Genomic DNA, 20860 nt, shown 5'->3' with positions numbered 1-20860 from the left:
AAATCAAAGATGATGTCCGTCAGTTGCTTTCTTGGCATGAACTATGTGCTGTTGCAACATAAAGAAATTGTGATTCACACGTTGCTTCACCTCCAAATCTTCTCCGGTGTGCAAACCGTTAAACCTGTTTTGGATTTTGAGGATGTCTTTGAAACTTTCAAATAATTGCTTCCTTTTCCTGCAGCTGGTTACGGACTATATATCTGCTCTTATTCTGCCAGTAATGGATACTTCAGTTGTCTGCTCACTCAGGTGAAAGAAATCGGATTTAATTGCAAAGAAGGCGTAAGCCAAAAAAGTGCCCAGTGGTGTGGTTTTACAGCCCAGCACACTCAACTTTTACAAACACTGCCCACAAATCCAGCAACATCCTTTAATTTAATCACATCTAACACCATTGCCCCTATGCTATTAGCACAGGATTTATGTTCCGAAATGGAAAAAGTGACGCGTTTTTTTTTCCTCTCTGCTCTTTCTTGCCTAATGGCATGATGATGATATGAGACTGTTTGAATGGAAATGTTTTTATTGTGCGACGGATCCTGTCGCGAAAGCTCATTAAAATGTGATTTCGTGTGGCCTCACTGAAGGAAACGGCGAGGAGAGGTGGTGACGAACTGCGAGTTGGAAGTAATTGATCAGCTCGACATGATGCTGGGTTTCCTCCGAGGGCCCTGAAGGAAAAGGAGGACCCACGTTGAGTCAGAGCCCACTGTGATGGATCGAGGCACACCGAAGAACTTTTGCCTCCTCCCATCATCCTTTGCAAGAACTCGTCACTAGCACTTAAAAGTATTTGTCTGAAGGAAAAAGCTGCATGAAAAGGTCACATTCTCTCCTGCTGTTTTTTTGGACTGACACAAAAACAACGTTGCATGTTAAGTAACCTCCTACTGTTGCACGGTGTTCTTCATGCCAAGAATCATGCATTATGGCAAAATGAGAGAGTTTATTGGAACTATTTGCTGGAGCACCTCTTTTTGCATTTGGTGCCTTCAAAGAGAAGAAAAAAGAGGAAAAGGAAGAAGTAGTTTAATTAAAGTTTTATGCATTCTGTCTAATCTTTCAACAACACTGGCCTACAGGGCCCAGGCAATCCCTCATGTCAAGCTAAGTTAGCTTGTGAAATGAAATGCAGTTGTTCTTAATTGTCAGATCATGATTATGTGTGGCCACCGGCAAAGTTGCTGCTGGTATCAAGTCTCAGCTGGCATTGCTTTTCAGCACTGCCTCTTATAGACACTAATGGGATCAGATGGGTCTGATTTTTTTTGTTTTTAGCTTTAGTATTTTTACTGCCGGTGCTTTTAAATGGGATAAATTTAGAAATACTGCTGCCTCATCTCCTTTAAAGCACTTGTGTAACAAATCCGCTTTCTTCATCAGTTACTGTCAGATTTCAGGTCACCTTCTGTGAGCAATAAGAGCAAATCTGAAATACTTGCTTGAATGAAAAAAAATCTACTACAGATTTAGTAACACTTTAGTAACTTAACTCTAAGTAGATAACTCACATTAGAGTAGTAGACTGTCTGCTTAATATCTGCTACTACGGAGCCCCTAAAGGGACATATGGTGTGATGGGGGGAAAAAATGTATATGGGAGGGAAAAATATATATTCAATGCTTTTGCGTTTTCCTGAGAAACTTTGCATTTGCTCCAAAACCTTTGCGTTCCCTTCCCTCGTAAAAACATTGGTGTTCCCCTAAGAAACTTTGCATTCGCTCGCAAAGAACTCTGTGTTTACAAACGAATGCAAAGTTTCTCGGGGGAAACTTTCGTTCATCTTTGGAACACGGTGATTTCTGTCCCTCCTTTGACAGCTACGCATGTGAATTGAGTTTAGATGAATTGGTTTAGTCCAAATTTTCTGAAGAGACTCAATCACGTTATATGAAGAACAGATTGAATTTAGGCTTTTATTCGCATATAAACATTCATCAGGAAACATGAACAAAAGCTCAACCTGCGTGATGCGTGAGAAAAAACCTCTTGTAGAAGCTCAAACGTGCTGCGTAACACGAGAATTAACCTCATTGGTTCTTGCAGAAGCTCAAAGGTGATGCGTAACACAAGAATGAACCTCATTGGTTCTTGCTGAAGCTCAAACGTGATGCGTAACACAAGAATTAACCTCATTGGTTCTTGCTGAAGCTCAAACGTGATGCGTAACACAAGAATGAACCTCATTGGTTCTTGCTGAAGCTCAAACGTGATGCGTAACACAAGAATGAACCTCATTGGTTCTTGCTGAAGCTCAAACGTGATGCGTAACACGAGAATGAACCTCATTGGTTCTTGCTGAAGCTCAAACGTGATGCGTAACACGAGAATGAACCTCGTTGGTTCTTGCACATCAAGCGAACATGCTTGAGCTTCCGTTCACCACAACTGATGTGTGAGCTGATGAATGTTTATATGTGAAATAACATTTTTCATATAAAGTGATGGTGGCTCATCAGAAAATTTGGACTAAACCGCTCAATTCATATGGATTAGTTTTACGATCTCTTCATGAACTTTTTGAAGCGCCAAAGACCTTTTTGTCAATTTTGATTTCATCAAAAATATCTTCACTTGAGTTCCAACGATGAATGAAAGTCTTATGGGTTTGGAAAGATATGAAGGTGAATAAATGATGACAGAATTAGCATTTCAACTAACCCTCTAATCCTTAAACACTATTTTTTTTATCAAATGAGCACTTGGGAATAATAATAATGTCTGAAACAATTATTTTATTATTATTACGTAATTATTTACGTTGATCGGTCCTAGAAAACCTACTATGCATTTCTTTCAAACATATTGGTGGACATTTGTTTTGTGTGGATATATTCGTACATTCATTAAATGTACAATGATTGGTTTGTGGTTGACATGACCTTAAATCTGCTTTATTATTCACGGCTTTCGTTAGACCGGCCAGTCTTTTTTTTCCCCCTTCCGCATCCAGACAACCCACTGACTAGTTTAGCACATCCCTCTCGACACTAACAACACACATCTGTCTTGTTCCATCTGCACATAATAAACAAGAAGCCATGTTCGGTAAAAATACATCCTTGCTTTTCAAATGTCAGTGCCTTTTTCCCACAGAAATGTCACGGTGTATGATTCCGGTTTTGTGTTGTTTAGTGCTCTCTCGCTCTGACGGCCCATTTCTCGGAGAAAGCTAACTGCCTTTTCCTCCAACATGTTGCTATAATGTTTTTTTTGTGATTTGTTGTGTTGCTCCGCAAACAGAGTACAATGGTTGTCTGTGCTTTACAATGAACAAACATTGTTATTTTTTTTGGTTAACTCTTTCTGTTGTCTTGTCTTTTTTTCCCCTCACTCAGCGAGTTGAATTCCAAACTGCAAGACACTCTGGAGCAAATCGAGGTATGTGACTTTTAGAAATAAAATAGATTTTTCATTTTCTTCCCTTGGACAAAAGAACAAACTGAGAATCCAGAATGGTGACCTTTTTCTTCATTGAATCAGACATTCAATCTCAAATCACCCTATTCCCTTCAGAAACACTCGCGCACCCTTGACAGATTTAACAACAGCAGTTGCCCTGATCTAGTGCCTCAACATTATATGAATTAAACAGATCGGAAGGAACACTTGACCATGCGTTTGTACGTCTAACAGTGGCGCCCAGGGTGTCAGTCTGCCAGCATTTAGTCTCTCAGGCCCCAAGGCAGATGGACTGTGTTTTATTAAATAAATTGCTGGCTTTCAGGACTTGGAAGCTGCGTTGAAGCCCATACCACCACACACACACACACACACGCACGCACACCATTTCCCCAGCAGTGCTGTTTGTGGCATCTTCTGTTATGCAGAGATTTCCGCGTGTCAAAAGTAATTGGATGGCACCCAGCCTCGCATACAACTCCTTTACTCATTGACTTGCTCTCTTTTTTCCCTCTTCTTTCATGTTTCTTTCTTAATATCTGTATCTCACTCTTTCTTTCCCCTTCCTCCCCGTCTTTTTATCTCGTTATGCTGTCTCATCACGCGCATTAGCGAATAGCACGGCGCCTGTGCCACCAAAATTACAATGATTCATGCCACTTTTCTATTTCTGTAGCAGCGCAAGTTCCCAACTCATTAAGAGCGAGAACGCTTATCTTTTGAGTTAAAAATGAAGTTGTGCGTTCAGTATCATCAGTGATTTAAACCACAGATTATTACAGCCCTCATTCATTTGTGGTAATTGTACGTTTTAGCACCCTCATATGAGGATTTCAAGTTCTTTTGCCTATTTCTGCTTTTCATATGCACTCTTATTAAGCCACTGAACTCCCTATGCTGATCTTGCTGATTTCATGCTCGTCCATGCAGGAGCAGCTAGATGTGGCGCTTTCCAAAACCTGCAAGCACTTTGAGGTTTCTCACTACACCAAAGTTCAACTGGCATATAAGCTTCTGGGAAAGACACAGGTGAGTCACCGCCACTATGTCCGTCACGACCATGACATTTTGCCTGGTGCTGAATTGTCATTCAAATAGCTTTTATTTACATTTATGCATTTGGCAGACGCTTTTATCCAAAGTGACTTGCATTGCATTCAGGGCACACATTTTACATTTTGTCAGTTTTTGCTTTCCCTGGGAATTGAACCCGTGACCATGGCGTTGCTAGCGCCACACTCTATTGTTTGAGCTACAGGAAAGCTGTTTTTATTTATTTATTTAATTACGTTTTGTTCATGTCACTTAATACACTTTATGAAGAAGTAATTTAATCACTTTGAACATGGAGTCATACAACAAAATATATAATTTTATTTTTTAACAAATATTAGGAAGTGTTCAACAACAACAACATAATATTAATAATAATAATAATAAGCAGTAACAATGTTAACATATTTACCAATGTGTAAAATATTTCTGCTTTAGTTCACTTTCTTTTCACATTATCCATTTGAAGTTTTACTCTTTTGGTTTGGTTTGATCTTGTTTGGTTTAGTTTTTGATCTGGTTTGTTTTGATTTAGTTTGATTGGTTTTGTTTTGTTTGTTTTTGAGTTTTGGTTTGCTTTGCTTTGTTTGATTTAGTCTCGTTTGGTTTTGCCTTGCCTTGTTTGGTTTGGTTTGATCTGGGGCCTGTACCATGATGGTAGTTTAACAAACTCAGGGTTACAGGATAAGTTTCGAGTTGACAAAACCAAACCAATCTATTCAGGCTTTGTTGGTCCCATGATGCTGATCATCAGCTTTCTCTGTCAACTCAGGCTTTGATCCTGAGTTTAGGAGTTTAGCTGTGACATCAGCAGTGAACAGCCAATCACACGCTGTGGATCAGTGAAACTGAGATTTACTTCTCACGAGAGAAGCAGCGAAATTGATTCATCTCTTCTGCAGAATATTACAAGATTGAAAATATTAAGAATTTAAACAATTTTACACAGGAAGAAGAAAAGAGCTGTCAATGAAAGTGGACAACTTTAAGAAAAATCTTACTTAGTCAGTGCAAGTAAAAGTTATGAAGTTAGTTTAGTTGATAAAGATAATTGAACATATCTGGCTAGCCAGCTAAACTGGTTTGGTTTTGCTTTGTTTGGTTTGATTTGGTTTGGTTTTATCTGGTTTGTTTTGATTTAGTTTGATTGGTTTTGTTTGTTTTGGTTTAGCTTTGGTTTGCTTTGTTTGGTCTGGTTTTGTTTTGCTTTGTTGGGTTTGATCTGGTTTGGTTTAGTTTTTGATCGGTGGCCTATACCATGAAGCCGGTTTAGCTGGCTAGCCAGATATGTTTAAGCTTAGTTTGTGCCAATCCTGGGTTTAAGGTACCATTAAAGTGGTTTGGCTTCTAGCAGTGTTCATCTCCATAGTAACTTACCCTCCACAGCTAACCTGCTCCAGGGCAGGTTATGTTCTGGATAAGAGATCTCAAACTGAAATTGAACCAATCAGCTGTGAGCAAAGTGACACATATCTGATGCAATAAAGTCACTCCCCCTGTTTCTTCTCCAAATTAAAGGTCACTACATAGCAAATGGCTATTAAAGACTTAAGCCTCTGGCTTTTAACAATGCTTATTTATAATAATAATAATTTTGAATTATTTAAAAAATAATTTATGTAATTATTATACCCTTAATAATTACACATGTATAATTTTAGTAAATCAATCATTAATATGCATTTTGTTAATATTAAAATAAATAGCCTATATAAAGGTCATACAAATAAGCTTTAAATTCAATAACTAAATCTATAAAAAATTACATGTGAGCGAACTTTTACTTGCATTGACGAATAAGATTTTTCTTAAAGTTGTCCTCGACAGCTCTTTTCTTCTGTGTAAATTTGTTTAAATTCTTAATATTTTTCAATCATGTATATTCTGCAGAAGAGTGAAGTGAATCACACTGCTTCTCTCGTGAGAATTGAATCTCAGTTTGACTGATCCACAGCGTGTGATTGGCTGTTCACTACTGATGTCACAGCTAAACTCCTAAACTCAGGATCAAAGCCTGAGTTGACAGAGAAAGCTGATGATCAGCATCATGGGACCAACAAAGCCTGAATAGATTGGTTTGGTTTTGTCAACTCGAAACTAATCCTGTAACCCTGAGTTTGTTAAACTACCATCATGGTACAGGCCCCTGGTTTGTTTTGATTTATTTTGATTGGTTTTGTTTTGTTTGTTTTTGTGTTTTGGTTTGCTTTGGTTTAGCTTTGCTTTGTTTTGTTTTTGTGTTTTGTTTTGGCTTTGGTTTAGCTTTGCTTTGTTTGGTTTTGTTTTTGTGTTTTGTTTTGTTTTGTTTTGGCTTTGGTTTAGCTTTGCTTTGTTTGGTTTTGGATTGTTTTGGTTTAGCTTTGCTTTGTTTTTGTGTTTTGGTTTGTTTTTGTTTTTTGTGTTTTGTTTTGGTTTAGCTTTGCTTTGTTTGGTTTTGGATTGTTTTGGTTTAGCTTTGCTTTGTTTTGTTTTGTTTTTGTGTTTTGGTTTGTTTTTGTTTTTTGTGTTTTGTTTTGGTTTAGCTTTGCTTTGTTTGGTTTTGGATTGTTTTGGTTTAGCTTTGCTTTGTTTTGTTTTGTTTTTGTGTTTTGGTTTGTTTTTGTTTTTTGTGTTTTGTTTTGGTTTAGCTTTGGTTTAGCTTTGCTTTGTTTGGTTTTGTTTTTGTGTTTTGTTTTGGTTTAGCTTTGGTTTAGCTTTGGTTTAGCTTTGCTTTGTTTGGTTTTGTTTTTGTGTTTTGTTTTGGTTTCGCTTTGGTTTAGCTTTGCTTTGTTTGGTTTTGTTTTTGTGTTTTGTTTTGTTTTGGTTTAGCTTTGGTTTAGCTTTGGTTTAGCTTTGCTTTGTTTGGTTTGGTCTTGCTTTGCTTTTTGTTTTGTTTTATGCTGTATTTTAATTAATTGTATGCAATAGTTTAATTTAAAATATTGCATAAAATAATTATTTATGCAATTTTTTTTATTTGTTTTTAAGTAATATTTTACTTTTACTTCATAATTACAAAATAGTAATATTTCTGTCCTAAATTCTTGACTTTCACTCGTCATTTTACAGAGATCCCTACTGGACTAGCCAACACTATTTGCCATACACACAAATATTAAAATAAGATGACAGTGAAAACGCTTTACATTCAATGTGATATTTAACAGATTGTTTATACTTTTTTGAGAGTAAACAGCCGTAGATGGTGCACATGCACCCCAAAGAGCTTCAGAGACATTTGTACTTTGTTCATTTATTTGAAGTGCTTTTTATGACATTTCCATATTCATGTAAAACAAAAAAATATGGCAAGTGCACAATAATCACAGTTATCTCAAATATTTGCATTTAAATCAAATATTAGGCGTAGTCATCGCCATTTTATCCAGTGTTTCTTGGCTCGGTCTCCCCTTCCATGCCACTTGTCTCCTTTTTCCTCTCAAAATGGGAAGATGATTCATACCTGGCACAGGATTTGCCCGAAGGAAAGTGCACTTTGTTGTGTTCCACTTTTCTTTTCCAGATAAAAGCAAAGCTGTGATTTAAAAGCAGAATCTCGTTGTTGGTTTTATTATAAGTCGTCTCTTATCTCTGCCGGGGTGCTTTCCACGTCCCCTTATAAAACGACGTGCAGGTAGAAATCTCCTGCTATTGTTGAGCTGCCATTGATTCACAGGATTAAAGATCCACTTTTTTTTTTTTTTAAGATTTAGACACGCATGGTTGCACTTGTTTGTGAGTTGCCTGGATAAAGGGAAAAATAAGAGCAGGGCGATCAGTCAGAAAATAAATAAAACAGTATTGTTTAGATGGAGATCTGCAAGCATCAGCTCTTTCTTCCTGTCAAGATTATTGTTCTGTCTAAAACCTGAAATTTAAGCTCTGGATTTGTACAATTGTTGATAGTTTTTAATGATGGTATGTGTATAGGTTTATACCAATAGGACTATAGGAGGAGAATGTACTTTGTGATTAAATTCCCATCTGCATTGAACATGTTCGTGTGTTTCTACCTCAGAAAAAAATTTATGAAGCAAATGACCTACAGTTTTTCTGGGGCCCTCAGAGAAATCTTGTCCGGATATAAATATCTTTTCTCACAGTGTTTCTCCTCATTTATTTTGACCTTGAAAAGTGCAACTAAAGCAAAATTGTTGTGCTTCCTGGACTGGTGCACCTTTTATTATGGATATGGACCTTTTTGCCAACTTTCTGGGTAAAATAACACTTGGTGGTTCATATACTGCTGGCGTCCCATCCGTCATTAAAAGAATATGATATCATTAAGGTGAGTCCGATCATGGACTGCTCAGAATGGCTCTTTTTAACCTTTAATAATAATAATAAATCAGCAGTATGTGTGTGTATATACAGGGCGCGATGTGTGAAACAAACAGAGGGGGTATGTTTCGAAAATAGTTTTTTCCCCTTTGAAAATAAATCACAAACCATATATATATATATATATATATATATATATATATATATATATATATATATATATTGGCAGCTGTTACAGAAACATTTTTACAATAAATATTTAGATTTAACCTTGAGCTTTGAAGTATTAGATAGCTTTGATTTTTTACAACTATTTACAATGACACTAATAATTCTTCATTTCTGATAGGAATGCAAAATCAATCAGTAGTTATTGACATTTTTAATAGACTAATGAGACCTAAACCTGTACATACTCAATCGCGTTTGCTTCCATTTATGCTTGCCTACACAACATAGGCTACAAACTTTTAGTTCAAAAGTGCGCACATTTGGGGAAATATGTATTTACACGTTTACCTCATATTTCTTTAAATACAATAGAACCATCATTTCTTGATGACTCTCAGAAACAAGATTCTCTCCTGATCCAACAGTCAATAGTGTTTGATAATTCCCACCTACGGTGTCGGTGAACTTCTGCAATCTGTCTCATAACACATTTATGCGTCAGTTTATTATATATAATGTCTTCATTAGGTCACAATAGAGTGAGCAGAAACGTATTAATCTCATTCAGTCACTCTGAAATAGATTAATGGTGCGTGCTGACTTTCTGAAAAGCTCTGCATGGATTGATGCTTGTGAACCAGGATCACGAATCCCAGACTGTCTCTAAACGGGAGCGCTAACAGTTAAAGTCCATTTCTGATTTTACTGTTGTTTGTATTGTCATGTTGCAGCTTTTTACTTGGCAATGTTTTATAAAAAAAAAAAACTGAGGCAGAGGCAGGGATACATAGACCAGAAGGGGGGAAATCCCTCCCTACAATATATATATAATATATATATATATATATATATATCGTTTCAAAGCAGATTTACAGAAAATGCATGCGTCTATATTACAATTTAATGTGATTTGTCCATTGTTGTATTTCAGAAATGCACATATACAAAGCACACCGATTAGCTCACAATGTATTATTAATCAATATAATAATTAAATTAAGGCAGAGAAATAAGTGAGATAAGAATACATGTTGTTAATGAAAAGGGTACATAGAGATGAGCATGGGTGCGTGTTGATGCAGAGCTGCGACATCTGAAGTCCTCGCTGGAGTAGAGTCGTCTCTTCACAGGTGTTGGTCATCTGCAGTCTTTATGAGGGGCTGGATCCAGACTGGAGCTGACGGACTCTCTAGTTACCTCGGGATGGGCGTCCCGAGATGAAACAGAACAGGAAAATAATTAGCATAGCTGCTGTTCAAAGCGTTAAGCCTAGGGTGACCAAACGTCCTGTTTTCCCAGGACAAGTCCTGTTTTCAAGTCCTGTCCTGGCCCTAATGTAACAATATTCTATCCATACAGAGGGGCATCATTTAAATGTATTGAAATTAATAAGGAATCTTTGAGTAAACTTCGAGTATTATTTGAGTATCTCATTGGGCGGGCAGAGTGTCCTGGTTTTCGGTAATGATAATATGGTCACCCTAGTTAAGCCGAGACAATCATGTGCACTGATATTATAATAATAATAATAATAATAATAATAATAATAATAATAATATTTTGTTACATTTATATAGCGCTTTTCTAGGCACTCAAAAGCGCTTACATAGAAGGGGGGAATCTCCTCATCCACCACCAATGTGCAGCACACCTGGATGAAGCGACGGCACCCATATTGCGGCAGAATGCCCACCACACACCAGCTGATTGGTGGAGAGGCGACAGAGTGATGAAGCCAATCATATATAGACGGTTTTAACGGCAACAACATAAACAAACATTACTGCGCATGCGCGCTTTTGTGGCCCAAACTTAAATTCCGGTAGACGTCCGCAAAGAATCAATAACAACAGAGGCTGCGTTATCTTTCTTATGCGCTATCATCTTTCACTTTAATTGGGAAACATTATCTTAATTTACATGTTTTTATTGTTTCAGCATGTTTATTATAAATAATCTCCCATTTCTGTCTGCAATATAGAGTGGGGGAAACGCCCCCCTTAAAGGGTTAGTTCACCCAAAACTGAAAATCCTGTTATTAATTACTCCCCCTCATGTCGACCCCAACCCGTAAGAAAAAGAAAAATATCTTAAGTCGTGTTCCGAAGATGAACAAAGGTCTTGCAGGTTTGGAATGACATGAGGGAGAGTAATAATGACAGAATTAAATTTTTTGGGTGGACTAACTGTTAACCCTTTAAGGACCGTGTAATGCTGTTTTCTGTACAGTATCTATAAATGCTTGCGCTCTCGCATTCAATCATGCAATGCATCGGAATAACATGTTTCTTTGTTTCATAATATAAGATTAATGTTGGGAAACTTAAGCAGATAAAGTACCCTATTTGAGATTGATTGTATATGAATGCATCACAAAAAATCCCGTGCTCTATGGGCACTGCCATTAATAGAGGACAAAGCGAAAGTTGTTTTGCACTCCGTGTTAAAGGCACATTTAAATATTTTCCTTTTCAATCAGTTATCCAGATGGCGACCACTTGATGTGAACAAATGTAAACTCGCCGTGTCCTGATTGACTGATGATCCCCGTGATCGCATGTTAATGCCAAATGTAAACGCAGCCAGAATAAGATACCTCTAGAGTAGATTATTTCTGATAACAAGAATAAATAACAAGTAAATTACATTAGACATACACAGGGCTCGACATTAACGCTTGTCTGCTTGTCCGGGACAAGTGGATTTTTTGAAGGGGCAAGTGAAAAACTATTTTACTTGCCCGACGGACAAGTATCCTGGCTAAAATGTCAAAACAAAAAATAACTAGGAAATCACCAAAGTGCAATAATGATTCTGCATTCAGTTAGTGTAAGTGGAGATCGATAGTGGATAATAATATAAAACGAACTGACGTTAACAAGGTTGTGCTGTTGAGGCTCGCGCAGCCTCATACAGAGAAACTCAGTTAACATACACAGTTAAAATTGTGCAGTGTTTATATTTATAACATATGATACAGTTAAGCAACATCAAACTAACAAGAGTGTTGTTTTCCTGAATACCATCACGACTGAAAATGACACTGATTTCATACGCCAGTTTCATAAACAATTATTTTACATTAAGTCACTTACATTTTAGAAGCAATATGGACTGTTTTTGTTCTATTTCAGCAGCGAAAATAGTTCCAAACAAAGATCACAGCAGAACCGTAACGCATCTCACAGCAACAGTGTGTGTTAGTGAATGATTCAGCGTTTTAATGAATCGGTTGAATCAAAGATTCAATGGCCTATTCTTAAACGACCGACAAATTCTTGAATGATTCAGCCGTTTCACTGAATCGACTCAATGACTCGCTCATTAAGACGGTCACATGCTGCCACCTACTGGTGGTTTAGTTTCATCTTTCCAACATTTCTTATTTGTATATTCAAAAATATTTAAAATAATCTCATAACATTATTTAATGCAGTTGTAATTTTTCAGTGTAAATGATTTAATTTGATTGGTAACAGCCTATAGTGTCTTATTCTAATTTAATTTATTGATCAAATTTAAGAATATAAAAGGAAAGCTGAAGCATACCCTATATTTAATAAGATTATGGAAAAATGCCCTTAATAAAAAGGTAGAAATATGACAAATATGTCAAAGCTGATTAAACACTGGTGAGAATATTGCTTCAGTATAGATTATATTTACAAAAAAAATCCGGACAAGCAAATGTTTTACTCGGACAAGTGAATGACAGATTTACTTGTCCGAAGGACAAGCGTGTGAACAGGCTTAATGTCGAGCCCTGATACAGTCTAAATTACATTAGACGCTGCTCTCGTATGCTGGATATTTATGAAGTATTTAAGGCTTTTTGGTTAGTCGCATATGCTGTTTTTGCGCTGGTGTCATTTTCTATGCTAAACAAACACAGACCGGAAGTTAACTTCGGGGCAGGCACGTAACCGTGGCAACGCGCATGCGTCCGATGAAACCGTCTATATACACAGGGATGATTAGGAGACCATGGTGGACAGAGGCCAATGGGCAAATTTGGCCAGGATGCCGGGGTTACACCCCTACTCTTTATCGAAGGACATCCTTGGATTTTTAATGACCACAGAGAGTCCTCGGTTTAACGTCTCGTATATGTACCTGGAGTACAAGGTTATGAGATGCATTATCTGAATTCTTGGCTAAAGAGATGCGTCTTTAATCTAGATGTAAACTGGGGGAGTGAGTCTGAGCCCCGGACATGATCAGGAAGGCTATTCCATAGTTTAGGTGCCAAAAATGAAAACGTTCTTCCTCCTTTAGTGGACTTGGATATCCTAGGTACTATCAGAAGCCCAGAGTTTGGTGATCTTAAAGATCGTGATGGGTTATACGGCGATAGAAGATCAGTTAAATACACTGGAGCTAAACCGTTTAGGGCCTTATAGGTCAGTAGCAATACTTTATAATTGATATGGAACTTAATGGGTAACTAGTGTAGAGATGTTAAAATTGTTGTTATGTGATCATATTTTCTTGACCTAGTAAGAACTCTAGCAGCTGCATTTTGGACTAATTGTAGCTTTTTATTGAGGATGCAGGACAGCCAGCTAGTAGTGCATTACAGTAATCTAGTCTAGAGGTCATGAATGCATGAACTAACTTTTCTGCATCAGAGACAAATAGCATGTTCCATAGCTGAGCAATGTTTCTGAGGGGGGAGAAGGCTGTTTTTGTAACATTTGAAATATGTATGTATATATGTACCTGGGTGTTATATTAGACAGCAACTGAAAATCATAATACAATCAAACACACTGTTTGAAATGTATATTTTATAATAATGTTTTATAGTTTTTTATATTAAACTCTTGTTTACAATCAATTTAACTACTCGAATGTCATTGTCTTTTTCCATAGGAAAACGATTCCTATCCAAATAGTGTTTCTCTTTGTGTCTCTGTGAGCATCTCTTTGTGTATTCTATAAGTATGCAAGTATATGCGTCCTGAGACGTCCCCTGTCTCATCTAAAACAGCCTTCCTCGTGTCACTTTGATCACCAAAGCCTCTCGGGTAGATGGCAGCTGCGCTGTTTATTCATTCCTACGTTCACTCGCTCACACGCTCGCGCACACACACACGCGCCTCTAAGAACTTAATTTATTTTCAGTCTGCAGTCCGGACTGTGGCCGTTTCATCAGAGGTTACCGTTTAAGCCGATCAACCCGTAATTACTGAAGGACTGACTGCAAGATGTGTGATTCATTCGTATCCCTTGAAATGGAGTCTGATTTCAAGAGCCGCCCCTCTGGAGGCCCCCTGAGAGGGTCATACTCTGGTTGAACAGATTATTAGGAGATTGATGACACTTGCAATGAAATCCATGCAGAGAGTATTTATGAGAAACAAGCTTAACTGCTTCAACAATGAATTGGTAAAATCAATAAAAAAAATCATGAAAATAATCAATAACTAAGTATCGTATAGAGTTTCATGTGAGCTGCTGTCAGATTCATTTGCTTTGACAGATTGCTTGTCTGGTTTAGGGCCTTATCATACACCTGGCGCAACTCAACGCCAGGCGCAGCGCAAGTGTTTTTTGTTCGTTTCATCCTGACGCAGTTATCATTTTCATGTCCTGCGCCCAAGTTGTTTAAATAGCAAATGCCCTCGCGCCCATGGGCGTGCTGATCTGAAAACGCGGTGTGTTCAGGTGCATTGTTGGCGCGCTGCTATTTTGAGGCAACGGAAAACGCAGTATTTTTTGCGTTATTTAAAGGGCGTGTTCGTAATATGCGCCTATAGGCGTGTGCACAATGTGCGTACACTCTGCTTATTACACACACCGGGACATTCAGCAGCACACAAACATTCTTAAATATTAAAAATAAAAGGATTACTCTTTGGAGAAGCGTTCAGTCTTTCCGCTCGTAAATATGTAAATAGCGAATCCGCCATGGTGCAAGCGCAACTGGCTTTTAAAGGGAATGGGAGATGAGACTCTGGTTGGTTTATTGCACGTTACGCCCAAAACTCACCCATGACTCATTAAAATAATAGGTACAACTCTTTTGGACAATGTGCTAGTCGTTTTTTTCGTCTAGAAACTAGCAAAAGTGGATTTGGACACGCCCTAAGAGCACCTGCGTCATGCGCTCAGATTGTTAAAATAGGGCCCTTAATGTGTTTGACCGGTTTTCTTCAGAGCAACACTTAACATTAGCTGCATATTTTGTTTTAAGAGAAAAGGTACAACCCTTTTGGACAATGTGCTTAGCACGCCGATCGTTTTTTTTCGTCTAGAAACTAGCAAAAGTGGATTTGGACACGCCCTAATGCACCTGCGCCATACGCTCAGATCGTTAAAATAGGGCCCTTAATGTGTTTGACTGGTTTCTTCAGAGCAAAACTTAACATTAGCTGCATATTTTGTCTTAAGACATTTTAGTATTTCCATTTTGAAAAAACAGCTTGTCCTTACTACAAGTTGCTAGCCTAGAAATATAGACGCACCCTAGCGGCAGCAAATCTAATTTGGGTCGTCTAGCAACTCTCCGTTGGCGTGCGAGCTGGAAAAACCGAACTCTGGCCAGGCCAATCACATCGTGTATAGAGTCGGTGGGCGGGCTAAACATAATGGCGGCAGATTTGCGGTGTTTCCGCGTGCTACTTGGAAACAAAGAAGCTGGCGAACGGCGGTCTTTCGAACCGGCTTTGGCCGCGACTCTGGAAGACTTGGAGTTAAGCTTTTCTTTGAGGAAAGAGCAAAGAACGGCACTGAAGTCATTCTTAAGAAAGGAAGATGTGTTCGGAGGTTTGCCGACCGGATACGGCGAAAGTTTAGTCTGTCAACTAGCTCCACTTCACCTTCTTCATTGCTCTGGTTGGTTGTAGTGCTATCCTATTGCGTTCAGAGGGAATTTGAAAGACAACCGTTTATCCCGCCCCTCGGATTGAGCAATGCCAATGGTGTGTTCCCAGACCCAACATCTTGATGTGGGTCTGACTTGTCAGGCTAACAAGTTGCAATTAAACTTTAAATTCAATGAAGTGCCATGAAGCTTTTACACGCCAAACAAACAAAAGCAAGCGCAACCGTTTTGACTAAAATACAAATTTCCTTTCATTTCCAGAAAGAGATTCATTGTTGGACTTTAAATGTAGGACATTTTTGGACTTGAAATCCATTTTTGTACTATGTTTTAAAAAAAAAACCAATCCTTTATATTTACAGGCAAAATAAATGATTCTGGCTTGTTAATAATAATAATAATAATTTTAGCAGCATTTGCTGCAAAACAAGCTGCTCCTCCAACTGAGATGCTGAAAGCGTATAAAACGCTTCACTTAATTATTTATACTTAAACTTTTTCCCTGCTTTGTGCAACTTGTGGTATGCAGTTTTTCTGCAGTAGCGCTTTCTATGACCGTTGCAATTATTTAAAATGCATTTTCTCATAGAAATGTGTTTTTCTCTACTCTAGACGTCACTGCCGGATATTTCATCAATAATCTGGCCTAGATGTTCCAGCATGCTTTCAGCTGGATGTTTGGTGACTGTCTAGCTTCAAAGTTTTAAAACGAATCAAACGCAAACCTTATTTCCGTATGTACGTCATCCGTTAAAACGGTTGTTTGTCCCTCTTAAGAGGTGCTGTGCTTTCTGGCATTTTTCCATGAACTCAGCAATTAGCCTAATGACTGCACGTCTAATTCTCCATCTTTTCATCTTTTCTGTTTTTGTTTTTCTTGTTTTTAAATCAATGTAATGGATGTAATTGCTCGTTTTTCCTCAGCACAATTAATATTTCGGTCACATTTGTCTTTTAGATAAGTTGATGTTCTCCGTTTATTTAAAAAAAAAAATCTTTCTCCTCACAGAACAAATGCGGAAGAAGTTGATGACCCCCATCAGCTGCGTTTGAATATATTATTTAAATATTTCCACCTTTCTGCATTTGATCGCACTGACCTGCAGGAGAATACAAATGTCTTGATATTCATTTTGATTGAATGCAGCCGAAGCTGAAGGAGGGATACGCGGCTGAAGGAAGACGGAAAGCAGTGAAAGCGGCAGGGGAGAAGTGTAATTAAGTTGTAGCAAAGCTGTTTCTTTCTCCCATTGGGACCATATAAAGCTTCAGAATGTAGTTGGGCAATGATTCATCTCCTGTGAGGTGTGAGCCAGACCCACTGCTACCCAGAAGTTTTACCTTCAAACTGATCTGCTTTGGCAGAGAAAATGCATTTTCTTATCATTTACTTCTAGTTTTCCAGTAAAAATTTCTGAACAAACGTAAAACATACATTTACAAGATTTTTTTCCAAATGTCTGTTTATTGTTTTTGCATACCCCATTGTTTCACTTTAAACTTAAATCTAACAATATTTTAAACACACACACACACACACACACACACACACACACACACACACACACACACACACACACACACACACACACACACACACACACACACACACACACACACACACACACACACACACACACACACACACACACACACACACACACACACACACACACTGTTGCAACTACATTAAGAAGATATTCCATAGGCGTAATTTTTTTTATACTGTACAAACTGTACATTCTATCCCCCTACACTACCCCTACCCCTAAACCTACCCATCACAGAAAACATTCTGCATTTTTACATTTTTAATAAAACAGTATGTTTTTAAAGCTATTTTTATTATGAGGACATATGAAATGTTTACATTTACATTGTAATACCCATGTTGTTATACAAATTTGTGTCCTCATAAATCACATAAACAAGCACACGCACACAAATATTTTTGAAAATGTTTTTGAAAGAAGTCTCATATATTCAGCAAGGCTACATTCAGTTAATCAGAAATATAGAAACAATTGTGAAATATTATTTAAATTTTATAAAACTTTGAACTGTGCAAAGCTGAAGTCTTCAGTGTCACATGATCCTTCAAAAATCATTTGAATATGCCGATTTGCTTATTATTAATATCAATTTTGTAAATGGTTGTGCTGCTTAATATTTTTCGTGAAAACTGAGATTAAAAAAATTCTGGATTCTTTGATGAATAGAAAGTTCAAAATAACAGAATTTATTTGAAATCGTAAAGACAATTATTATGTTGTAAAAGAAGATTTCAGTCACTTTTGATCAATTTTTATGAAGCATGTATGAAGAATATATATTTGTAAAATGGGTGTAATTATCTTGCATAATTTTACATCTCAAGTAAATTGATTTTGTTTTAAGAATGTTTACTAAGTACAGTGAGCCAAAAACACTGATTAAGAAAATTTTTAATCTTTTAATTAAAAAAGGTGCATGGGCATTTTTCCATTTTTCAGTGTTTGTATTTTTTTTATTTTTTTATTTTATTTATAATTTAGCTGACAAAGATTGTGCTTTTCTTTCCGAGTCGAGTGTACCTGGAGCTTTGATTGTTCATGAATGCTGTCAAATGATACAAATGCTGTTTTTTAACGTTATTGATGCACTTGAGGGTGTTTGTTTGTAAGATACAACCCCACTGCTTTGATTCTGTGAAAGCTTCTAATGGTTGTGAGAAGAAAAGTTAACAAAGTCAATACAGCAGGTTTTAAATATACAGAGATGTTCGTTAAAAAAATTACGGTTTTGGGCCCAATTCTGTCCAGCCCCCCTAAAAAATGTGTGATTTAACCTTTCAAACATTTGAAACTGGCGGACATTCTTCAATCCGCTGTGGCGGCGAATAGAGTGCACGTCAGAAGCAGAGGTGTGTGCGTTGATCTGAGCCTCATTGGTCTGCCACCGCTCATCAATGTCAAAGTATTTGAGAAAACCAATCAAATCAGAGTAGGCGGGCTTTATGTTCACAGAAGCTGCTGAGGCTGAGCACGAATTTTAGCAGCAGGACTCGACGTCAAGTGCGAGATATGAAGCTAAACTAAACGTTTCATATTTGACCGCTGCTTCTTTAAGTCATAAATGTTAAACAAATGACAAAAATATGCAGCCAAATGAACAAACTTTTGTCTAATTACGCCATTTTGATTTGAAATAGGCCTATGTAATGTGATTCGTAATGTAATTAACAAACAAGAAATATTAACAAAGCTGTTTTCTTCAGATTAGGCAGAAGATTAATAGTAATTAATGTGTGCATATTGTAAATTAATGATTCCATTTGTAGCTCTCAGTAAATAAAAAAAGTTCAACTTTTTTCAGCTTGTATTGGGCATAAGATTAGTAATGAATGTGTGCATATTGTGAATTCATTTAATAAATTTAGTTACCTGTTGACCTGTTAGCCTTCGAAAATGATTCATAAAACATATAAATATCAGTTGTAAAATGGAAAAACTTTATCGGTCATACCTGCCCACTGACATGGTTTTCAAGCTATTGTTATCTAATTTTTTGGCATTCAGAACATCTTAAAATGCACATGTAGATTATAGAAATCAACATTTTCTCAAGGGGCCATGCCCCCGACACGAAATAATAAACAGCCAATATCCTAATATCCTACTAGTTAATTGTGAGAATTGGACCCTAAACTAAAGTCTTACCAATTTTTTTTTTTTCATAGCCTCACTTGGGGGAAAAACATTGCTAGGTTGAAATATAGATTTTTATTGATGCCTTTTTGAATGTGCTACATAAAAATGATCTGTCCAACTCCTCCAGCGACCCAGCATTACATTCTCATTCCTATTTTTCTTTTTTCCCCAGACGGCTATGGATCAGCTGCACATGCACTTTACCCAGGCCATCCACAACACTGTCTTCCAGGTGGTTCTGGGATATGTAGAGCTGTGCGCCGGCAACGCCGATACCAAGTTCCAGAAGATGCAGTACAAGGACCTTTGCACGGTAAGCCCATTCCCCATCCATCCGCCCCATGCCTCCTGTTGACGGGTGTCCAGGAAAATGACTAAATAAACACACTTCCAAAAGTCATTGTGAGCCGTATTCGTCGTTCGAACATGATATCATTCGTCGTTTTCCTTCTCATTGTGCTCTAGACAGGCGTAAAATAAGTTTGATTCTTGCCTTTGGAAATGACGTGTATTTGTCTAGCTGTAGCGAGAGGGAAAGATATTGTGCAGTGAACGGGGCAGGCGATCTCATTCATGAGCAAGTCATGAAGCAATTAATTTGAGTTAACAGGAAAAATTGGAGTCTCTGCTAAAGTAGCGACTCTCCACAAAATGCAGTCTCAGCCTGGATACTAAAACACTCATTTGCATTTGTATAGAAGCACTGAACCTTTGGATCACAAACAAAATTGCAGTTATCCTCTCTGGTTCATTTTATTACTATATGATATTGCAAGTGGGAGCTTTATATAATTAACAAATAATATTAAGCTCCTCCAGTAGATGGAGCACGGTACTGATAATAATTATTTCATTCATATTTCTTTGTGACTCCTAATAACTATTCTTACATTAAACTGAAAGAATATTGCTATTCATTTATATCAAAATGTTTTTTTAACCCTGTTTTTTTAATGACAGAAATCATTTCATAAGTACTTGAATGCAACTCTACAACTGTCATGATATCTTAATGAAGAAAAAAACTTTAATATAAATGTTTGATTAATATTTATTGCTGAAACAACAGAAGTATCTTATGTTTACCAATGCTGCATTTATTTGATTAAAATACAAGTTAAAAAGGTAAAATTGTGAATTTTTTATATATTTTAAAATGATATTTATTCCTGTGACTAAAGCTGAATTTTCAGCATCATTACTCCAGTCTTCAGTGTCACACGATCCTTCAGAATCATACTAATATGCTGATTTGCGGCTCAAGAAACATTCTGGGGCCGTATTTTAGTTAAGAAAATTCTTAAGATAAATTCGAAGACGTTTGTAAGAATGTTCCTAAGTGCAGATTACTGTAGATATCATAATAAGTGTGCAGACTATTTTCGCTGTGACTGGCTTGATGGAAGTTAAACACTCGCTATCGTGTTTTTGAATGTCATTAAAATCTGTATTTTA

At 37.2% G+C, this 20860-nt stretch overlaps 1 protein-coding gene across 2 annotated transcripts in view; it reads left to right on the top strand.

Moving 5' to 3' along the window:
* The window catches only part of vps50 (VPS50 subunit of EARP/GARPII complex), a 253418-nt gene that overhangs the window by 60850 nt on the left and 171708 nt on the right, over nucleotides 1–20860 (top strand). For both annotated transcript variants that reach the window (XM_079829018.1, XM_079829017.1), the window contains exons 10-12: nucleotides 3343–3385; nucleotides 4337–4435; nucleotides 19578–19718. In XM_079829018.1, coding sequence (XP_079685144.1) covers nucleotides 3343–3385; nucleotides 4337–4435; nucleotides 19578–19718 — 283 coding nt within the window. The remainder of the gene's footprint in view (nucleotides 1–3342; nucleotides 3386–4336; nucleotides 4436–19577; nucleotides 19719–20860) is intronic.

Source organism: Gobio gobio, assembly GCF_949357685.1.
Source record: "Gobio gobio genome assembly, chromosome: 11".
Classification (NCBI taxonomy): domain Eukaryota; kingdom Metazoa; phylum Chordata; class Actinopteri; order Cypriniformes; family Gobionidae; genus Gobio; species Gobio gobio.
This window is presented reverse-complemented; position numbering and strand designations above follow the sequence as displayed.